General features: G+C 38.1%; 1 protein-coding gene and 1 long non-coding RNA gene across 3 annotated transcripts in view; one reads left to right on the top strand and one right to left on the bottom strand.

Annotated features, from left to right (window-relative positions):
* LOC113600544 (uncharacterized) overlaps nt 1–8,423 on the bottom strand; it is a 37,980-nt gene extending 29,557 nt beyond the window's left edge. The window contains exon 1 of the long non-coding RNA XR_008296157.1: nt 8,314–8,423. This is a non-coding gene — a long non-coding RNA (uncharacterized LOC113600544). The remainder of the gene's footprint in view (nt 1–8,313) is intronic.
* Nucleotides 8,418–18,289, top strand: part of EXOSC9 (exosome component 9) — a 37,740-nt gene continuing 27,868 nt past the window's right edge. For both annotated transcript variants that reach the window (XR_008296155.1, XM_015074599.3), the window contains exons 1-10: nt 8,418–8,587; nt 8,931–9,025; nt 9,944–10,063; nt 10,177–10,279; nt 11,183–11,320; nt 12,856–12,938; nt 14,758–14,890; nt 16,148–16,236; nt 16,946–17,092; nt 17,857–18,038. Coding sequence is in view for 1 of the 2 variants with exons in the window: in XM_015074599.3 (XP_014930085.1) it covers nt 8,522–8,587; nt 8,931–9,025; nt 9,944–10,063; nt 10,177–10,279; nt 11,183–11,320; nt 12,856–12,938; nt 14,758–14,890; nt 16,148–16,236; nt 16,946–17,092; nt 17,857–18,038 (1,156 nt within the window). In the remaining variant the exon portion in view is untranslated. The remainder of the gene's footprint in view (nt 8,588–8,930; nt 9,026–9,943; nt 10,064–10,176; nt 10,280–11,182; nt 11,321–12,855; nt 12,939–14,757; nt 14,891–16,147; nt 16,237–16,945; nt 17,093–17,856; nt 18,039–18,289) is intronic.

The raw sequence follows: 18,289 nt of genomic DNA, 5'->3' as shown, positions 1-18,289 counted from the left end.
TGAATGGATAGACAAACTATGGTACATCCATAAAATGGATTATTCAGTGATAAAAAGAAATGAGATATCATGCCACAAAAAGACACAGAAGAACCTTAAATGCATATTGCTAAGTGAAAGAAGCCAATCTGAAAAGGTAACATACTGTATAATTCCAACTACATGACATTCTGGAAGAGGCAAAACTGTAGAGGCAGTAAAAAGATCAGTGTCTGCCACGGGTTAGGGGAGAGGGAGGCATGAAAAGGTGGAGCACAGATGATTTTTAGGGCAATGTAAGTATCTTGCATGATACACTATTAGCGAATACATGCCATTATACATCTGTCCAAGCCCATAGAATGTACACTACCAAGAGTCAAGTCTAATGTGAATTATGGACTTTGGGTGATAATGATGTGTCAACGTTCGTTCATCAATTGTAACAAATGAAGCATACTGATGGGGGATGTTGACTGTGGGGGAAGCTGCATGTATGTGGCAGGGGTGGGAAAGGAGGGGTATATGGGAACTCTGTATTTTCCACTCAATTTTGCTGTGCTCTAAAAAATGTCTATTGATTTTTTAAAATCTATTCTGTTGAAATATAGCTCAAGTTTAGATTGTAATTGAAAGCTCTCCTATAACATCAGTGAAGAGCAAGTTGGAAATCTTTGCATGGCAGCACAACTTTGCTGGCACCAATCATACTGCCTAGCACACATTGGGAATTCCATAATTCCTTTTCTGCCTCCACTTCACTCCAGAAATCTGTAAGCCCTCAGCAGTATCACCTGGGGGAGGGGAGTGGATGACAGCTGTAAGCACATTTGACGTAAAACAGATTGGCAATCCCAGAGCTATGGACAAGAACGAGCTACCCTCTTCAAGAAATTTAGATCAGTGCTTCTCCAACTTTAGTGTGTATAAAAATCATCTGGAGGAATTTTTTTTTAATAAAAACTGTACAATCCCTCCTGCAGTTTCTGATTCAGTAAGTCTGGGGTGGAAACTAAGAATCTGAATTTTCAACTGGTACCCTGGTGATGCTGATGCTGATGGTCAGTGGATCATGTTTAAAAGTTGCAAGAGATACATGAATTCAGCAAAGTTGCAGGATACAAAATCAATGTACAGAAATCAGTTGCATTCTTATACACTAACAATGAAGCAACACAAAGACAAATAAAGAAACTGATCCCATTCACAACTGCACCAAAAAGCATAAAATACCTAGGAATAAATCTAACCAAAGATGTAAAAGATCTGTATGCTGAAAACTATAGAAAGCTTATGAAGGTAATTGAAGAAGATATAAAGAAATGGAAAGACATTTCCTGCTCATGGATTGGAAGAATAAATATTGTCAAAATGTCAATACTACCCAAAGCTATCTACACATTCAATGCAATCCCAATCAAAATTGCACCAGCATTCTTCTCGAAGCTAGAACAAGCAATTCTAAAATTCATATGGAAACACAAAAGGCCCCAAATAGCCAAAGTAATTTTGAAGAAGAAGACCAAAGCAGGAGGCATCACAATCCCAGACTTTAGCCTCTACTACAAAGTTGTCATCATCAAGACAGCATGGTATTGGCACAAAAACAGACACATAGACCAATGGAATAGAAAAAAAAACCCCAGAACTAGACCCACAAACGTATGGCCAACTCATCTTTGACAAAGCAGGAAAGAACATCCAATGGAAAAAAGACAGTCTCTTTAACAAATGGTGCTGGGAGAACTGGACAGCAACATGCAGAAGGTTGAAACTAGACCACTTTCTCACACCATTCACAAAAATAAACTCAAAATGGATAAAGGACCTGAATGTGAGACAGGAAACCATCCAAACCCTAGAGGAGAAAGCAGGAAAAGACCTCTCTGACCTCAGCCGTAGCAATCTCTTACTCGACACATCCCCAAAGGCAAGGGAATTAAAAGCAAAAATGAACTACTGGGGCCTTATGAAGATAAAAAGCTTCTGCACAGCAAAGGAAACAACCAACAAAACTAAAAGGCAACCAACAGAATGGGAAAAGATATTTGCAAATGACATATCAGACAAAGGGCTAGTATCCAAAATCTATAAAGAGCTCACCAAACTCCACACCCGAAAAACAAATAACCCAGTGAATAAATGGGCAGAAAACATGAATAGACACTTCTCTAAAGAAGACACCCGGGTGGCCAACAGGCACATGAAAAGATGCTCAACGTCGCTCCTCATCAGGGCAATACAAATCAAAACCACACTCAGATATCACCTCACGCCAGTCAGAGTGGCCAAAATGAACAAATCAGGAGACTATAGATGCTGGAGAGGATGTGGAGAAACAGGAACCCTCTTGCACTGTTGGTGGGAATGCAAACTGTTGCAGCCACTCTGGAAACCAGTGTGGAGGTTCCTCAGAAAATTAAAAATAGACCTACCCTATGACCCAACAGTAGCACTGCTAGTAATTTACCCAAGGAATACAGGAGTACTGATGCATAGGAGCACTTGTAACGCAATGTTTATAGCAGCACTCTCAACAATAGCCAAATTGTGGAAAGAGCCTAAATGTCCATCCACTGATGAATGGATAAAGAAATTGTGGTTTATATACACAATGGAGTACTACATGGCAATGAGAAAGAACGAAATATGGCCCTTTGTAGCAACATGGATGGAACTGGAGAGTGTGATGCTAAGTGAAATAAGCCATACAGAGAAAGACAGATACCATATGTTTTCACTCTTATGTGGATCCTGAGAAACTTAACAGAAACCCATGGGGGAGGGGAAGGAAAAAAAAAAAAAGAGGTTAGAGTGGGAGAGAGCCAAAGCATAAGAGACTGTTAAAAACTGAGAACAAACTGAGGGTTGATGGGGGTGGGAGGGAGGGGAAAGGGGGTGATGGGCATTGAGGAGGGCACCTTTTGGGATGAGCACTGGGTGTTGTATGGAAACCAATTTGACAATAAATTTCATATATTGAAAAAAAAAAAAACTTCGCCTAACTGAAAAACAAAAAAGGGAAGAATTAAAAAACAAATAAAAAAAAATAAAAGTTGCAAGAATTTGTATGGTTTTTTTTTTCATTTTTATTTTTTACTGTTTATTTTTGAGAGAGAGAGAGAATGTGAGCAGGGGAGAGGCAGACAGAGAGAGGGAGAAACAGAATCCAAAGGAGGCTCCAGGCTCTGAGCTGTCAGCACAGAGCCCAATGATGGGCTCCAACTCACAAGCTGTGAGATCATGACCTGAGGTTAAAGTCCGACGCGCTTAACCGACCAAGCCACCCAGCTGCCCCTGGATGGTTTTTAAAGATGAAGTCGGCTCAGCAGACATTCTGGAATTTATAAAGGAGGAGTTTGGGACCAGAAATCTGGCTGAAAGGGACTAAGGAACTCCTCAAAAGGGTGAATTTGTTTTTCAAGCACACTGTACTTTGAGACTTTAGATGGATTGAGGTGATGAAAACTGAGAGAAGGCCTAAGAAAACTCAGTCTATGTTTTGTTTTGCTCTCAGGGAGCTATAACAATATTTGGGTCCTCTTAGAAAGGGCATGTGGTGTGTGGGTCACCATAGATCTATTACTTCCTATGGTCCTCTAACGGATCAGCTTCACTCATTTATAATCTGCCTGGACCTTGAAGTCATTTGACTTTGCAAGTCCTGTACTAGATAATCTTTCAGATCCCCACATAGCTTTAAAATTATGAGATGTTATCTGTAGACTTCCCCTTTTTGTGCCAGAGAGGAAGTTCCTAACACATAATATTGGCACATTGGCACATAACATTTTTAACTATAAATCCTCACACTGCAATGAGGAATTTTCAGGTAAAATTTGCTTCATGAATATTATAATTTCCTACAACAATATAACATAATAAATAGTCATCTTCCTTTAGGAAAACTTCATGTATACGGGGCGCCTGGGTGGCTCAGTCAGTTAAGCGTCCAACTTCGGCTCAGGTCATGACCTTGTGGTCTGTGAGTTCAAGCCCCGTGACAGGTTCTGTGCTGACAGCTCGGAGCCCGGAGCCTGCTTGGGATTCTGTGTCTCCCTCTCTCTCTGCCCCTCCCCCGCTCATGTTCTGTCTGTGTCAAAAATAAATAAACATTAAAAAAAAAAAGAAAACTTCATATATAAAACTAGAGGTAGAAATTAATATGTAAGTGAATAAATGAGGCACCTTATAACAGCTTAGGGTTTCCAGACTTAGTAAAAAAATAAATAAATACAAAAAAAAAAAAACCAGGATTCCCAGTTACATTTGAATTTCAGATAAACAACAAATAATATTTTAGTATAAAGTACATCCCATGCAATATTTGGAACAAATTGGATACACTTATACTAAAAAAAGTATTTGTTGTTCATTGAAATTCAATTGTAACTTAGCACCTACATTTTATCTGACAATCTCTAATACTTTCCTATTGCTGCTGTAACAAATTACCACCAACTTAATGGCTGGAAGCAACATAAATTTATTATGTTACAGTTCTAGAAGTGAGAAATCTAAGATATATCCACATGGCTACATTCCTTTTGGAGGTTCCAGGGGAGAATCCCCTGGGAGGGGAGAATCCATTTCCTTGCCTTTTCCAGCTTCTGGAGGCTTCATATATTCCTGCTCATAACCTCCATCTTCAAATCCACTAGTTATAGCATCTTCTCTCCTCTCTGATCTCTGCTTCTGTTGTCACATTCTCATATTGTCTCATTCCCTCTCTCTGCCTCTACTGCCTCCTCCCTCTTATAAGCATCCTTGTGATTACATTGGGTCCACATGAATAAAGACCCCATCTCAAAATCCTTAATTTTGTCACATCTGCAAAATAACTTTTGCCATACAAGGTAACATATTTACAGGTTCTTGGGATAAGGATGAGGATACCTTTGAGGGGAGGGCATTATTTTGTTTACCATATATCTCACAACAGTTATTGGAGTTACAATGAGTTTAACCCATAATAACAAATTCTACTTTCATTATTTTATCTGATTATTTCTAATTCTACTTAAGATATGATCTTCTTTGTAGAAGTCTAATTGGCACAGAACTTTTCTGGAACATATTTATTTTTTAGACATTAAACCATGTAATTTCCTACAGAGTTTTATCAATGAGCATGAATTTTCTTTTTTACAGATGAGAACAGATCAAAGAGCTTTAGCCATTTGCTGAGACAGAGTGATATGCCTAATATTGTTGTGTCCAGGATTACCCACATGTTACAACTATCTGGGTGCAGCATAAATCAAAATGTCCCATTTCTCCCCCCCCCCCATTTTGTTGTACTTATATGAAGATATAATTTTTTATTCCTCTAAAAATACAGAAAAAGCTTAAAATAATATAAGATCATATCTAGATATCTGAGGATAGCAAATGGTAAGAAAAGGAAGCTCTTTTAACTATTCCATAGAAATTAGAGATGAACTTGATAATATAAGTTTTTAAATTTATATTATCAAATTAAAAATATGGAAGGGAAATACATACTACATGTGACTTACAGTGTTCTGTCATTTTTGTCTTCGTTTGGACTGCTATAACCAAAATACCACAGGCTGGGTGGCTCGTAAACAGTACAAATTTATTTCCCACCATTCTGGAGGCTTAAAGACTGAAATCAGGGTCCTGGCACGGTTGGATGAGGGCTCTCTCTGAGTTGCAGACCTCTTATGGCATCCTTATGTGGTAGAGGAGGCCAGGGAGCTCTGTGGGATCTCTTTATAAGAGTATTAATTCTATTCGTGAGGACTCCACCGTCCCCTTCCAAAGACCCCCACCTCCTCAAATGATCTCCTTTGGGGATCAGGATTTCAACAGATGAATTTAGGGGGGGCACAAACATTCAGACCACAGCAGTTGTCAATACATAAAATCTTCTCACATATTAACTAGGTGGTTTCCAGTTTGAGTCTTGAAAAACAACAACAAATGTCTTGAGCCCCACATCCAGCTCTGTGCTGACAGCTCAGAGTCCGGACTCTGTTTCAGATTCTGTGTTTCCCTCTCTCTCTGCCCCTCCCCCGCTCACACTCTGTCTCACAAAAAATAAACGTTAAAAAAGATTTTTTTAAATAAAAAAATGAGGCTATGAAGTAAACGAATTTTGTGATGATATGTAGATGTGAGTGGAGATGGATTATATATCTTTGGACTAACTCCAATAAAAGGCAGATGCTGCAGTGTTAAAGTTACACTAATATGATAATGAAAGAATGGTGGAAATTCTACCAAAGTGGAGGAAAGCAAAGGCAAAGTAATCAAGCAGCAATCTCAGAACAGCAATCTGAGATGGTGAATCTGGGTGGTTTCAAGGGAAGCCCTCACCAAGTCAAAAAAGGAAGGAAATTAGTATTTGAATAGCTATCCTGTTCAAAACGCTGTGTTAGATTGTTTTATTTTTTTTTTTTAACGTTTATTTATTTTTGAGACAGAGAGAGACAGAGCATGAACGGGGGAGGGTCAGAGAGAGGGAGACACAGAATCTGAAACAGGCTCCAGGCTCTGAGCTGTCAGCACAGAGCCCGACGCGGGGCTCGAACTCACAGACCGCGAGATCATGACCTGAGCCGAAGTCAGCCGCTAACCGACTGAACCACCCAGGGGCCCCTGTGTTAGATTGTTTTAACTTTACACAAAGTAATTATTATTTCCAAACTAAGATATGGAAGCTGAAGCTCACAGATTACTTAACTCATCCAAAGTCCTTTTGAACTGAAGTTTACCTGAAGTCGAACTCCATTCTATTTGCACTACCAAGCTGCCCTCCCAGAAAAGGATAGACTACCTCAATTAACGGCCCATTTCATTTCTGACAGGAAGAGAAACTAGTAAATGCCCACTAAAAGACCGTAAGGATTTAAATGATGAATTTAGCCAGGAGTTCTGTTGTGAAATTGTTCTATGAAAGAACTTAAGTTGTTAAAAGAACTTGAATGGCCTACACTCTGTAAGCCCCTTGCCTGTTTTGAAAGTCAATCAACTGTCTGAGCATGTGGACATAATTTCTGTCCACCTTCCTCCTTCACATCTTGTCTACAGGCCATGTTAAGCTCATCCTATCTCATTCTTGGCTCATGCTGCTCCTTCTGCTTCAAACACTTTTCCTTTCCTCCAGATGATATCATGGCTGCTCCTTCTCATCACTGAGGATTTACTAAACTCAAATGCCACCTCTACAAAACGACCACTTTCTGCAATTACCCCTATTACTATAGCATCACCATTCTCAGATAGCATTAGTATGTCAACTTGTTTTATTTTTTTGTTTAAGATTTATTGCTTGCCTCCTACAAAGAGAATATAAATTTGTCAAGGAACAGATTTCTGTCCACCCCAGTTCTGTAACACTTGAATTATTCTTGAGACACAGAAGGCCACACACACACACACACACACACACACACAATGTAACTAATTAATTGAGTGCATGGATTGCAAGTGGTACAACTGGGACTACAATGCATCAGTGGTAGTAAAAAACGTAAGAGACAAAAGTAGCAGAATGGAGCCTGAAAAGGAGTTACAGTGCCCATTACCTCTGAATCGAATGTTAACAAAATAATATGCAAACACTTAAATAGCACTTACTCCATGCCAGGCACTTGTTCTAAGCATTTTACCTGTATTAACTCATTTTTATCCTTCATAATAAATAGGTTTAACACTCCTTTGTTGCAGATGAGTAAAGTGATGCACAAAGGCTAACTTGGCCAGGGTCACAGAACTAGTCAGAGGCAGAATCAGAATTTGAACCTAGGTAGTTTGGAGTTCCTGCTTTTAACTACGCTTCAAAACGCCGAATGGTTGGCGGCACGAGTATCCGGTTCCTCCATGAGCATAAAAATAAGTTTATCCGCTTAAAATACTGGGGAGATTGAAAAAATAAACACATTTTGTTTCAGCTAGTGGTGGTTGTAACACTGTTAGTTACAAGTCGGCAATATTCTCAATTCTTGTCAACTTCTCAAGCCTACCAGATTTCACCTTCAGCCTGCAATAACCCAACCTCACCGTCTCAAAGTTTCCTCCCCTCCCTCCTCTCCTCTTACGCCCGTTTATTCCAGCGTTTCTCCACTGAAAATGATACAAGCTCTGCCTCTGCAGCTTTCTACTGGCTAAATCTCAACTTCCTCATCTGTAAAATAACAATACCCGTCCAGTCTATCCCGCTAAAACTGAGGAAAGGGTGAAATGTGAAAGCCCTCTACTGATATTAATTTCTATCCTTGACCGTTATTTTCTTGTCCTTTTCTTCCCTACACTTCATGATAAAGGAAATAGACTTTCCCGTTCAGAAACTCGCCTCCTTAAACTCACTTGCTTCTCCTAGCCAGCTCCGCGGGTGCCAACCTCGCTTTGAGCTTGCGCACTAGCGACGGCGGTAGCCTTGGCTTTCCCACCTTCAGCCGCCGAACTTTGATGACGTAAATTTCCTGCGCGTCCGAGCGAGCCGAGACGCGTGAAGGGGACCAAGTTCACTTTTCCCTGCGGATTCCGGTGCTAGTGTGGCCTGTGCTCCTACAGCATGAAGGAGACGCCACTTTCAAACTGCGAGCGCCGTTTCCTACTCCGCGCCATCGAAGAGAAGAAGGTAAATGGCCCCGGGGAACTTCGCGGTGCGGGGATGCTCTGGTCGCCCGGCCGCTCCTAGCCTTCCGGCTTAGACGCGCAGAGCTGGCCTTCGCAGGCCGAGGGAGCCCCTGGAATGAACCGCCGGTGCGTTCCCCCAATCCCTAAGGCTCTCCCCGCCCACTCCAGTTCAGTTGAAGGCTGGAGTTACCCCAGCGACTAGTAGTGCCGGGGCACGTAGTTTCCACTCTCCTATGGGGAGTGGTTAGTATCCCACGTTTCTCCCAAATGTTAGGCCGTGGCATAAAGTAGCTGCTCAGTAAATATTTGTTGAAATAATAAACGAATGAATGTTGTGCTTACAGCGGCTGGATGGCAGACAAACCTATGATTATAGGAACATCAAGATCACGTTTGGAACAGATTATGGATGCTGTATTGTGGAACTTGGGAAAACAAGGTAACAAAGGATTCAAATTATTTAAAAGCGCCAATAGGGAGAAGTTTAAAAGAACCTTATTGTTTGTTGTTTACAAAGCAGCTAAGAAGTGTGGACAGACTTCTTTGTTTCGTTGCCAAGATAAATATATTTTCTTTAATGCAAGAGTTTTTGGGTTTTATAGTTACATTTAAATTTTTAATCATATATTAAAAAAATTTTTTTTTAATGTTTTTCAATTTTGAGAGACAGAGAGACAGAATGTGAGCGGGGGAGGGGCAGAGAGGGGGAGAGAATCAGAAGCAGGCTCCAGGCTCTGAGCTGTCAGCACAAAGCCCTATACGGGGCTGGACTCAGGAACTGTGAGATCATGACCTGAGCTGAAGTCGGACACTTAACAACTGAGCCACCCAGGCACCCCAGTCATATTTTTTGTCACATGAGTGTCACATGGTTTTCTGATCTTTTCAAGTCATATATACAGCCAGCAGTAATTGCCCTGAGTTTGTAGTCCTACTTTTCTCATTTTCCTGACACGAGAATTAGGTTTTTAATACTCGTTTGGAAGCTGTGAGGATATTGGTCAGATGTTAGCCAGATAATGCCATATGAAAACTAAGAAATCTCAAGTTTTCATGCCATCTTGTTCAACAGATATTTGTTTTAGAAAAGAGAAGTAAAGATCATTGATCAAAAAAATAAAGTGTATATATATATATATTGTAATAAGATGTTTTTTCTTGTTATTTTGGGGGGTATGCCAATATGTTTATTTTCTGTATATACTCTATTATACTTTATACATAATTTCAACTTCTAATAACATACTATGTTATCACTCAGAGTAAGATTTAAACTTAATTGATATCTGTTTTAGGTTTTATTGTTAATTGGAAAGGAGATATATTTAGTTAACAGATTTGTACTTTATCTTTGCAGAGTTCTTGGACAGGTTTCCTGTGAACTTGTTTCTCCAAAACTCAATAGGGCAACAGAAGGTATTCTTTTTTTTAACCTTGAACTCTCTCAGATGGCTGCCCCAGCTTTTGAACCTGGCAGGTATTTAAATCTTCTTTTAAAGCTGCTTTAGCCAGATGAGAACCTAACAGCAAGCTATTGTTTTAATACCTGGTGTTATATTTCATGACTTTATCCCATTCCTATTTTCATAGGCAGTCAGATCTCTTGGTGAAGTTGAATAGACTCTTGGAAAGATGTCTAAGAAATTCGAAGTGTATAGACACTGAATCTCTCTGTGTTGTTGCTGGTGAAAAGGTGGGGAATATGCCCAAAATTATTAATCTTAGTTGAGTATTGTTGCTTCATGGATTCCTATATCTATACTCTTATTCTCAGCTTCTGTTAATTTAGTTTTATACTGATTCACTTCACTTCAAATGTCCCTGAGTGCTACCCATAGAACTTCATATCGTCTCTCTGAAGGGACAGTAAACATTGATGAAAGCATCAACTTGGATGTGTGTAAAAATGTCTTATTCAAAGAACTTGTGGTTTTTCATATATTCTGATTTATTTTCTTATGTTCTTTAAGTGACTTGATAGAAGCAGGTAATGTGTTCCTTTTTCATGAATGAAGAACTGAAGAACAGATTAAATCCTTTTGTATAGGTTTATTGACATAAAGGGTTACATAGGGGGGCAGTGGTAGGCGGACACTGGAAATAATACTCTCAATAAATTGTGCTGCATAATGATTTTAGAACTTTATTCTTGATTAGGGTATTTTGACTGTCTTTTTGACTATCTTTGAATAGGATTCTTCCTATTTGGATGACTTGTAGTGTTATTAAAATATTAAATATTTTTGACAACATTAAAATATTGTCAAGAAAACCTAAGAGTTTGAGGTTTTAAAGTTAGGAGACACAGTAAAAACATTTAGGCTTGGGGGTGGGGAAATCTTAGTTTTAATTGTATAGTGGTTCTATTTATTTAGAGTATATATTTTACTGTTGTCAGATGACTCAGAAAAGTGAACAATTGGTACGTCAGATGTTGGCTAGGCTTAACATTTTTTAAGTATTTTTTTATTGATAGGAGGAGTAACTGCATGTTTTAACAGCAAGAGAAAAATTTGCACACAATGTTACTTTTCCTTATATATGGCCACTAGTTGTGATCAGTTAGGATTTATTTTTGTTTTAAATTCACATTCAGGTTTGGCAGATACGTGTGGACCTACATTTATTAAATCACGACGGGAATATTATTGATGCTGCCAGCATTGCTGCAATTGTAGCCTTGTGTCACTTCCGAAGACCTGATGTCTCTGTCCAAGGAGATGAAGTAACACTGGTAAGCTTCCATGATTTGAGCTAGGCTTATTCCTGTCATTGAATGAATATCCTTGAGATGCAGGCAACTTATTAGTGAATTGTTACTATAGATGGTAATTAGGGATGTCCTAAAATTGATAAGGCCCAAATGATATATGGTCGAAATTGTCCTTGAAATCTCTTAAATCTCTTGTATTAAAGTGTCAATAAAAGCACACCCTATCTTTGTTTCTAGAATAAAACCAGATGACTTTTTCTTGGGATTGAGCATTAGATGAAGTAGTTGGCTTAGGGACCATGTGTGTGAAAAAACCCATGATTCTCAGCACACTGAGATACTTGTGATTGTTACTCTGGCCAAAGTCCTTCAGAAACAAATGCTAAGTTCTACCCTCAGAAAAGGGTAGGGGTAGGATCTACAAATTTGTACTTCTAACAAAGGTCCCAAGTGATACTAATGCTGCCAGTGTAAGGGCCACATTTTGAAAACTGTTAACTTTTACTATTTCCGTTGCCTTTCTCTTTTTTGCTCGATATGTCAACTTCAGTTTCTATGAATTCATGCTGGAATGATAAAGGTACACTGTGGATGGTTTGAGTCTTGAAGTTGTGAAAGTAAATATCACATGCCTAAATTTCTGAGCAGTCATTCATGTGCTGCTTTTATGCATTAGACTAGAGGAGACTGTTTAAAGATTTAGAAGTAGAGACAAAGGTTTCTTAACAATAGAGACATGTTCCCTGAGATAAGGGAATTGGTATAAGAAAGTAAAATAGAAAGATTAAAAAGTACTGTAGAGTTATTGCTGGTGGTAAAGTAGAATGGAACAGCCACATTGGAAAAGATTGGCAGTTTCTTAAAAACAAGTGTCAACCTATACAGCCCAGCAATTCCATACCTAGGAATCTACTCAGGAGGAATGATAATACGTTTTTAGTAAAAGACTTTCATGTGAATGTTCATGGTAGCATTATTCGTAATAGCCCCAAATCAGAAACAATCCAAATGTTTATGCACTGATAAGTCTAAAAACAAAATGCGGTGTCCATGCAGTATCCGTACAGTGGAATACGATTCAGTAAAAAGAACCAGACTGTTGATACGTACTACAAGATGGATGAAACATGCTAACTTCAGAGGAAACTGATGTAAAAGACAAAATTACTTGATTCCACCTAAATGGAAAGCTTGGGGCTGGGAGTAGGAGTGAGAAGTGACTGCAGACAGGCTCAAGGAGATTTGGGAGGTAATGGAGAGGTTAAAAAACTGGACTGTGGTGATGTTACATAACTGTAAAGTTTACTACAAAGTGAATAGATATATACTTAAAATGAGTGGATTTTATGGTATTTATACCTCAATAAATTTTTTTTGTTTTGTTTTTGCATAAAGTTTTAAGGAACGAGTGGCAAAGTCAAACATAATTGTAAAAGAGTTATTTAAGTACTGAGGATTAAAGGGATTTCATTTTTTATTTTAATATTTGATGTGCCAGATATTTTTTATATGTTTATCATTTAGTGACTAATTATTAAACTTCTGTTTCCAAACAGTATACACCTGAAGAGCGTGATCCTGTACCGCTGAGCATCCACCACATGCCCATTTGTGTCAGTTTTGCTTTCTTCCAGCAAGGGTAAGTCTCATTCTTGTCGTGGACTGAAATTATAAATGCAGCTAGGACTTTTATGTTCTGTTCAAATGTGCTATGGACAAATGAACAAATACCTCCTCTAATATTAAAGCACCTTGTAGGGTTTTTTTTTCTTCTTTGTAAGGGCATTAGTTGACAAAGAGCCTTTTCAATAGAATTGACAACACTTTTCATAGGATACTTAAAAATTTACTGCAGGATGGTGGTGCTAGAGACGCAGGTGTTAGGAGAGTTGTGTGCTAGGCCGTAAGTAGGGAAAATGGGGTGAGAATTTCTGTGGATTAAGGGAAGACAGAGGACTTTGGAGCATGTTAGAGGAGCATATTAGATGGAGTGGTTATAGCAGCAAGTCATAGGGGGAATGGTTCACAAATGGGGAAAAATAAATCTAGTTTTCATTTCTCTAGTAGTTTCTTCACAACTCACTGCTAATTCTTCCTACAACAGAAAAACTGGAGTTGTAGGTCCATGTAATGGTACCTTTAAATGAAAGCTTGAGCCTTAAATCTCTTCAGAAACAAAGGGAGATATAAGTAAGGTATTTGAATAATTTTATGAATAAAACTAGAGAAAAGCTTTCAACTTTTAGAAAGTTGAAATTTCATTAGCGGGAAAGTAGAATTTCATTAGCGGGAAAATAGACTGTCCAGTAGAAATACAACATGAGCCGTATATCTAATTTTAAATTTTCCAGTAGCCACATTAAAAGTAAAAGGAAACAGGATTGCCTGGGTAGCTTAGTCGGTTAAGTGTCCGACTTTGGCTCAGGTTGTGATCTTGCCATTAGTGAGTTCGAGCCCTGCATCAGGCTCTGTGCTGACAACTCAGAGCTTGGAGCCTGCTTCAGATTTTGTGTCTGCCTCTCAGTTCTCCACCTGCCACCTGCCCCCCCACTTGCACTCAGTCTGTCTTTCTCTCAAAAATAAACATAAAAAAAAAGAAGAAACAGGTAAAATTTTTATATATATTTTACTTATATCGAAAATATTAATATATAATATCTTAAAAATTATTTGTGAGATGTTTTACATTCTTTTAGCTCTACTAAGTCTTTGAAATCCAGTATTTTTCACTCATGTACATCTCAATTTGGACTAGCTGCATTTCAAAGGCTCAATAGCCACATGTCACTAGAGACCAACATTACACAGTGAGGAAATAGTATTTTTTTAACGTTTTTTTTTTTTTTAATTTTTTTTTATTTTTGGGACAGAGAGAGACAGAGCATGAACAGGGGAGGGGCAGAGAGAGAGGGAGACACAGAATCGGAAACAGGCTCCAGGCTCCGAGCCATCAGCCCGGAGCCTGACGCGGGGCTCAAACTCACGGACCGCGAGATCGTGACCTGGCTGAAGTCGGGCACTTAACCGACTGCGCCACCCAGGTGCCCCAATAGTATTTTTTTAAAGAGACATTAGCAGAACCTGGAAAAATCTCAGAGTATAGGATACCAGGGAGCCTTTAAAATTAACCAAATTAATGTTATCTAAGTTTTTATTAATGAGCCACAAGTCATTTCATCAAAGTGATAGCATTAGGTTTAGAATATATATTATTTAAATAAAACCAATATGAATTTAAGTGGTTTTACTCTAATAGTTACTGATACTCACTTACCATTCATTTTGTCCATTAAAAAGTAGAATTCTCATCTCATTTCATTAAAGTGACTCAAATCCACGGGCTCAGACCTTCACTGTGTTAAACTTTATTAATGCTATCTTTTAAAAATGTTCATTATCTTAAAATTGACAGGCATTCAGCCTCAGATTTGCTTAGGTCTATTTAACATTCATTTCAGTACATATTTATTGGTGGATCCCAACGAACGAGAAGAACGTGTAATGGATGGCTTGCTGGTGATTGCCATGAACAAGCATCGAGAGATTTGTACTATCCAATCCAGTGGTGGGATAATGCTGCTGAAGGATCAAGTTAGTGCATTGATTAATGTTTTATTAATAGGTCTTGGGGCACCTGGGTGGCTCAGTCGGTTAAGCATCCGACTCTTGATTTCGGCTCAGGTCATGGTCTTGTGGTTCATGAGCCTGCTTGGATTCTCTCTTCCTCGCTTTGTCCCTCCCCCACTCTCCCATCTCTTTCTCTCTCTCAAAATAAATAGACTTAAAAATTAAAAAAAAAAAAACAAACAGTTCTTTTTAGAAGCTTTTCTTGTTTAACTAAAATTCATCAGGGATGTTTTCAATGTTTGATTCTAGGGTATGTTAGAATCTGGTTTCAATATTATCATTATGTTCCTTTGACTGGTGGCTGCAAGGGATCCTTCTTTCTTCCTTCCTGCTCCATTTATGGCCGTCCAGAGTCTAGCCCTTCTATGCAGAGGAACATTTTTTTCCTTCCAGTGAGGAAAGAGATTCATATCCCTATTCAAAAAACAAGTGTCCAAAAAGTAGAAATTAGGTAAAAAAGATAGTTTTACTCTCAGAAGTTGGGTACAATAAGCAGTAGTTCTCAAATACAGCTACATATCAGATTCACATGGAGGCTTTTAGAAGATAGATCAACATATAGCATATAGCACAGGTGGGGCAGAGGCTGCTTTAGTTGGAATTCCAGTTCTGCTTTATACTAACTGATCTTTTACAAATGATTTAATATCTTTGTGCCTTGGCTCCGTTATCTGTAAAATAGGGAATATCGACACCTTGTTAAAAAAGAATGTAGTAAGTACATATGGATATATTGCACTGTGTAACATTTCTTAAGTATGCTGTAAATGTTAGTTTCTATTACCGTTATTAAGACCATTACCAGATCCCTATTTCCAGAGATTCTAATCCATTAGGTCCCTGAGGTCTTGGAATCTCTGCTTTATAGAAGTTTCCCTGGGGACACTGTAGCCATAACTTGAACTAGTGCTTTGTGGATCACTCACTCACACAGCAAGGTAGTTAGTGCATCCCTGAGTATATAATATATGTCTGTGGCCTTTTCAGTGGTATCTTTTACACTGTCAGGGAAGTTTTTGGTCTGTTTTCTTAATATGATAATCCTTCAGATATTTTAAAACAATGCTCACATTTTGCATTAATTTGTGTTTACATTGTATTTTCATATTTGAAAAGGTCAGGCTTATAAAGGTAGAAAAACTGTTCTCATATGCATAGTTTCGTTAGAGAAAGCTATGTAGTTTGGTGTCTTTAAATAACAGAATTCACTTTTATAAATAGGTATTGAGATGTAGTAAAATAGCTGGTGTGAAAGTATTGGAAATTACAGAGCTAATACAGAAGGCTTTGGAGAATGACCAGAAAGTTAGGTAAGTTTAATTTTTTTAGAACTAAACGTTCTAATCTATTATTTTTAATAGATTTTTCCATTAATGACTTTTCTTGCACAAGGGTAACCATGTAATTTTCACACTCCATCGTCCATTATTTGTTAATCTAATTTGAATATACATACTACTTAATATTTTTTGAAAGTTGATGGAACTGTTATATTGTATTCCAGTTTAAACATAATCTGTATTGAGAAGCCACAGAATATTTTTCTATAAAAAAATGAACATTTTTTTCAGAAAAAAGAATCTAGTAGCCCAAATTAACAGAAGGAACACAAACGGGTTGGTTACCATCTCTGTTTCCTACTGTGTGACATTAAGCAAGATCTATAACTTATCACTTCAGTATTCTATAATATGGGAGGTAATACCTATTTGGTTAATACCTATTTGGTAGAACTGGTTTGAAGATTCGAGAACAATATACTTTTAAGCACTTAGCATTTGCCTGGCACATGGTTCAGTAAATGGTAATTATAGTAACTTTTTTATTTCTCTTGATAAGCATAATAAATTGGTGAGGTTAAGTTAGTCAAATAGCTTTTTTCTAATTTTTCTCCTCCATCAAAAGGATAAAATGGTTAACTTTTCCCTTCCTGTTTTCTCTTCCCTCTCTCATTCCCCCCTTTTCACTTCTCTTCACCCCCAAATACAAAAAAAAAAAAAACAAAAAACACCCACACAGGAAAGAAGGTGGCAAGTTTGGCTTTGCAGAGTCTATAGCAAGCCAAAGAATCACAGCATTTAAAATGGAAAAGGCCCCTATTGATACCTCTGATGTGGAAGAGAAAGCAGAAGAAATTATTGCGGAAGCTGAACCTCCTTCAGAAGTGTATCTTTATTGGGTGGTTTTTTCAGGAACAGAATTCATATCACTTTTGGCATCGTTAGGTATATGGGAAGGTGTGCATACTGAAGTTTGTTTTCTGAAACACTGCTTTGTTAGAGAAAGCATTTAAGATACAAGACAGTGATTAGTTATATTAAGCCCTTGGTGTAACATCCACCTCTTTAGCTATCCTACAAAAACAAGAAATCTTCTATCTTAATGAGTTCACACCATTTTATTTTCCTTTGGAAAATGTTTTTCATTTATTTTGAGAGACAGAGGAAGCAGACGAGGAGCGAGAGAGAGAATCCCAAGCAGGCTCCACACTGTCAGCACAGACCCCTATATGGGGCTTGAACTCATGAACCAAGATTATGACCTGAGCCAAGATCATGACCTGAGCCGAGAGTCGGACACTTAACTGAGTCACCCAGGTGCCCCTGGAAAATTGTTCTTTAATCTCAATGGCATGGTCAAGCATTTTATATACTATAAACATTGTTCTTGGAAATTATTTATTCATCCAATTGCCAAATTTGTTACTACAACTGTTAAAAGCCAGTATGTCTTGGTGTTTCTCACCATTGTTTCCATAAAATCTTATCTGTGTTACATGTTTTTTTTCTTTATTGGTCAGCCATCCCGTAGCGTAGCTATTAGTAAAATTTTTACATACAAACTTGGGGAACACTTCAGTTTTGAAACCTTTATTCTCATCTTTTTTAACACTGCATCAAATAGCAGTAAAGTTTTCTTAACTTGTTACGTGTTTCTAAACCTGTGCTTTGGACTCCTGGAACTGCCCAAATTGGAGAGGGAATAGAAAACTCCTGGGGTGATCTTGAAGATTCTGAGAAGGAAGAGGATGATGAAGGTGGCAGTGATGAAGCTATCATTCTTGATAGTATAAAAATGGACACTAGAGAAGTCTCCAATATTGGAAGTCAAGGTAGGTAACACTTTATTTACGGCTTTTATGTAATACATGTGAATCTTCCTATTGTAGGGATCTTATTTTTGTATTAGCAGTTCTTTTTTTAAAGGGGCTAAATATTTTGTGATTTAAATTTCAGTTAAGCTGTTGATGCTGAACTACTATATTACTCCAGTTCTTTTCTAAAACAATGTGCTTATCTTTGTGGAGTAGTGGTATTCTGGTATGTAGTGGCATTTTTAATAATTTTTTTCTTTTGTATGTAT

This window comes from Acinonyx jubatus, chromosome B1 (assembly GCF_027475565.1).
Source record: "Acinonyx jubatus isolate Ajub_Pintada_27869175 chromosome B1, VMU_Ajub_asm_v1.0, whole genome shotgun sequence".
In the NCBI taxonomy this organism is placed as follows: Eukaryota; Metazoa; Chordata; class Mammalia; order Carnivora; family Felidae; genus Acinonyx; species Acinonyx jubatus.
This window is presented reverse-complemented; position numbering and strand designations above follow the sequence as displayed.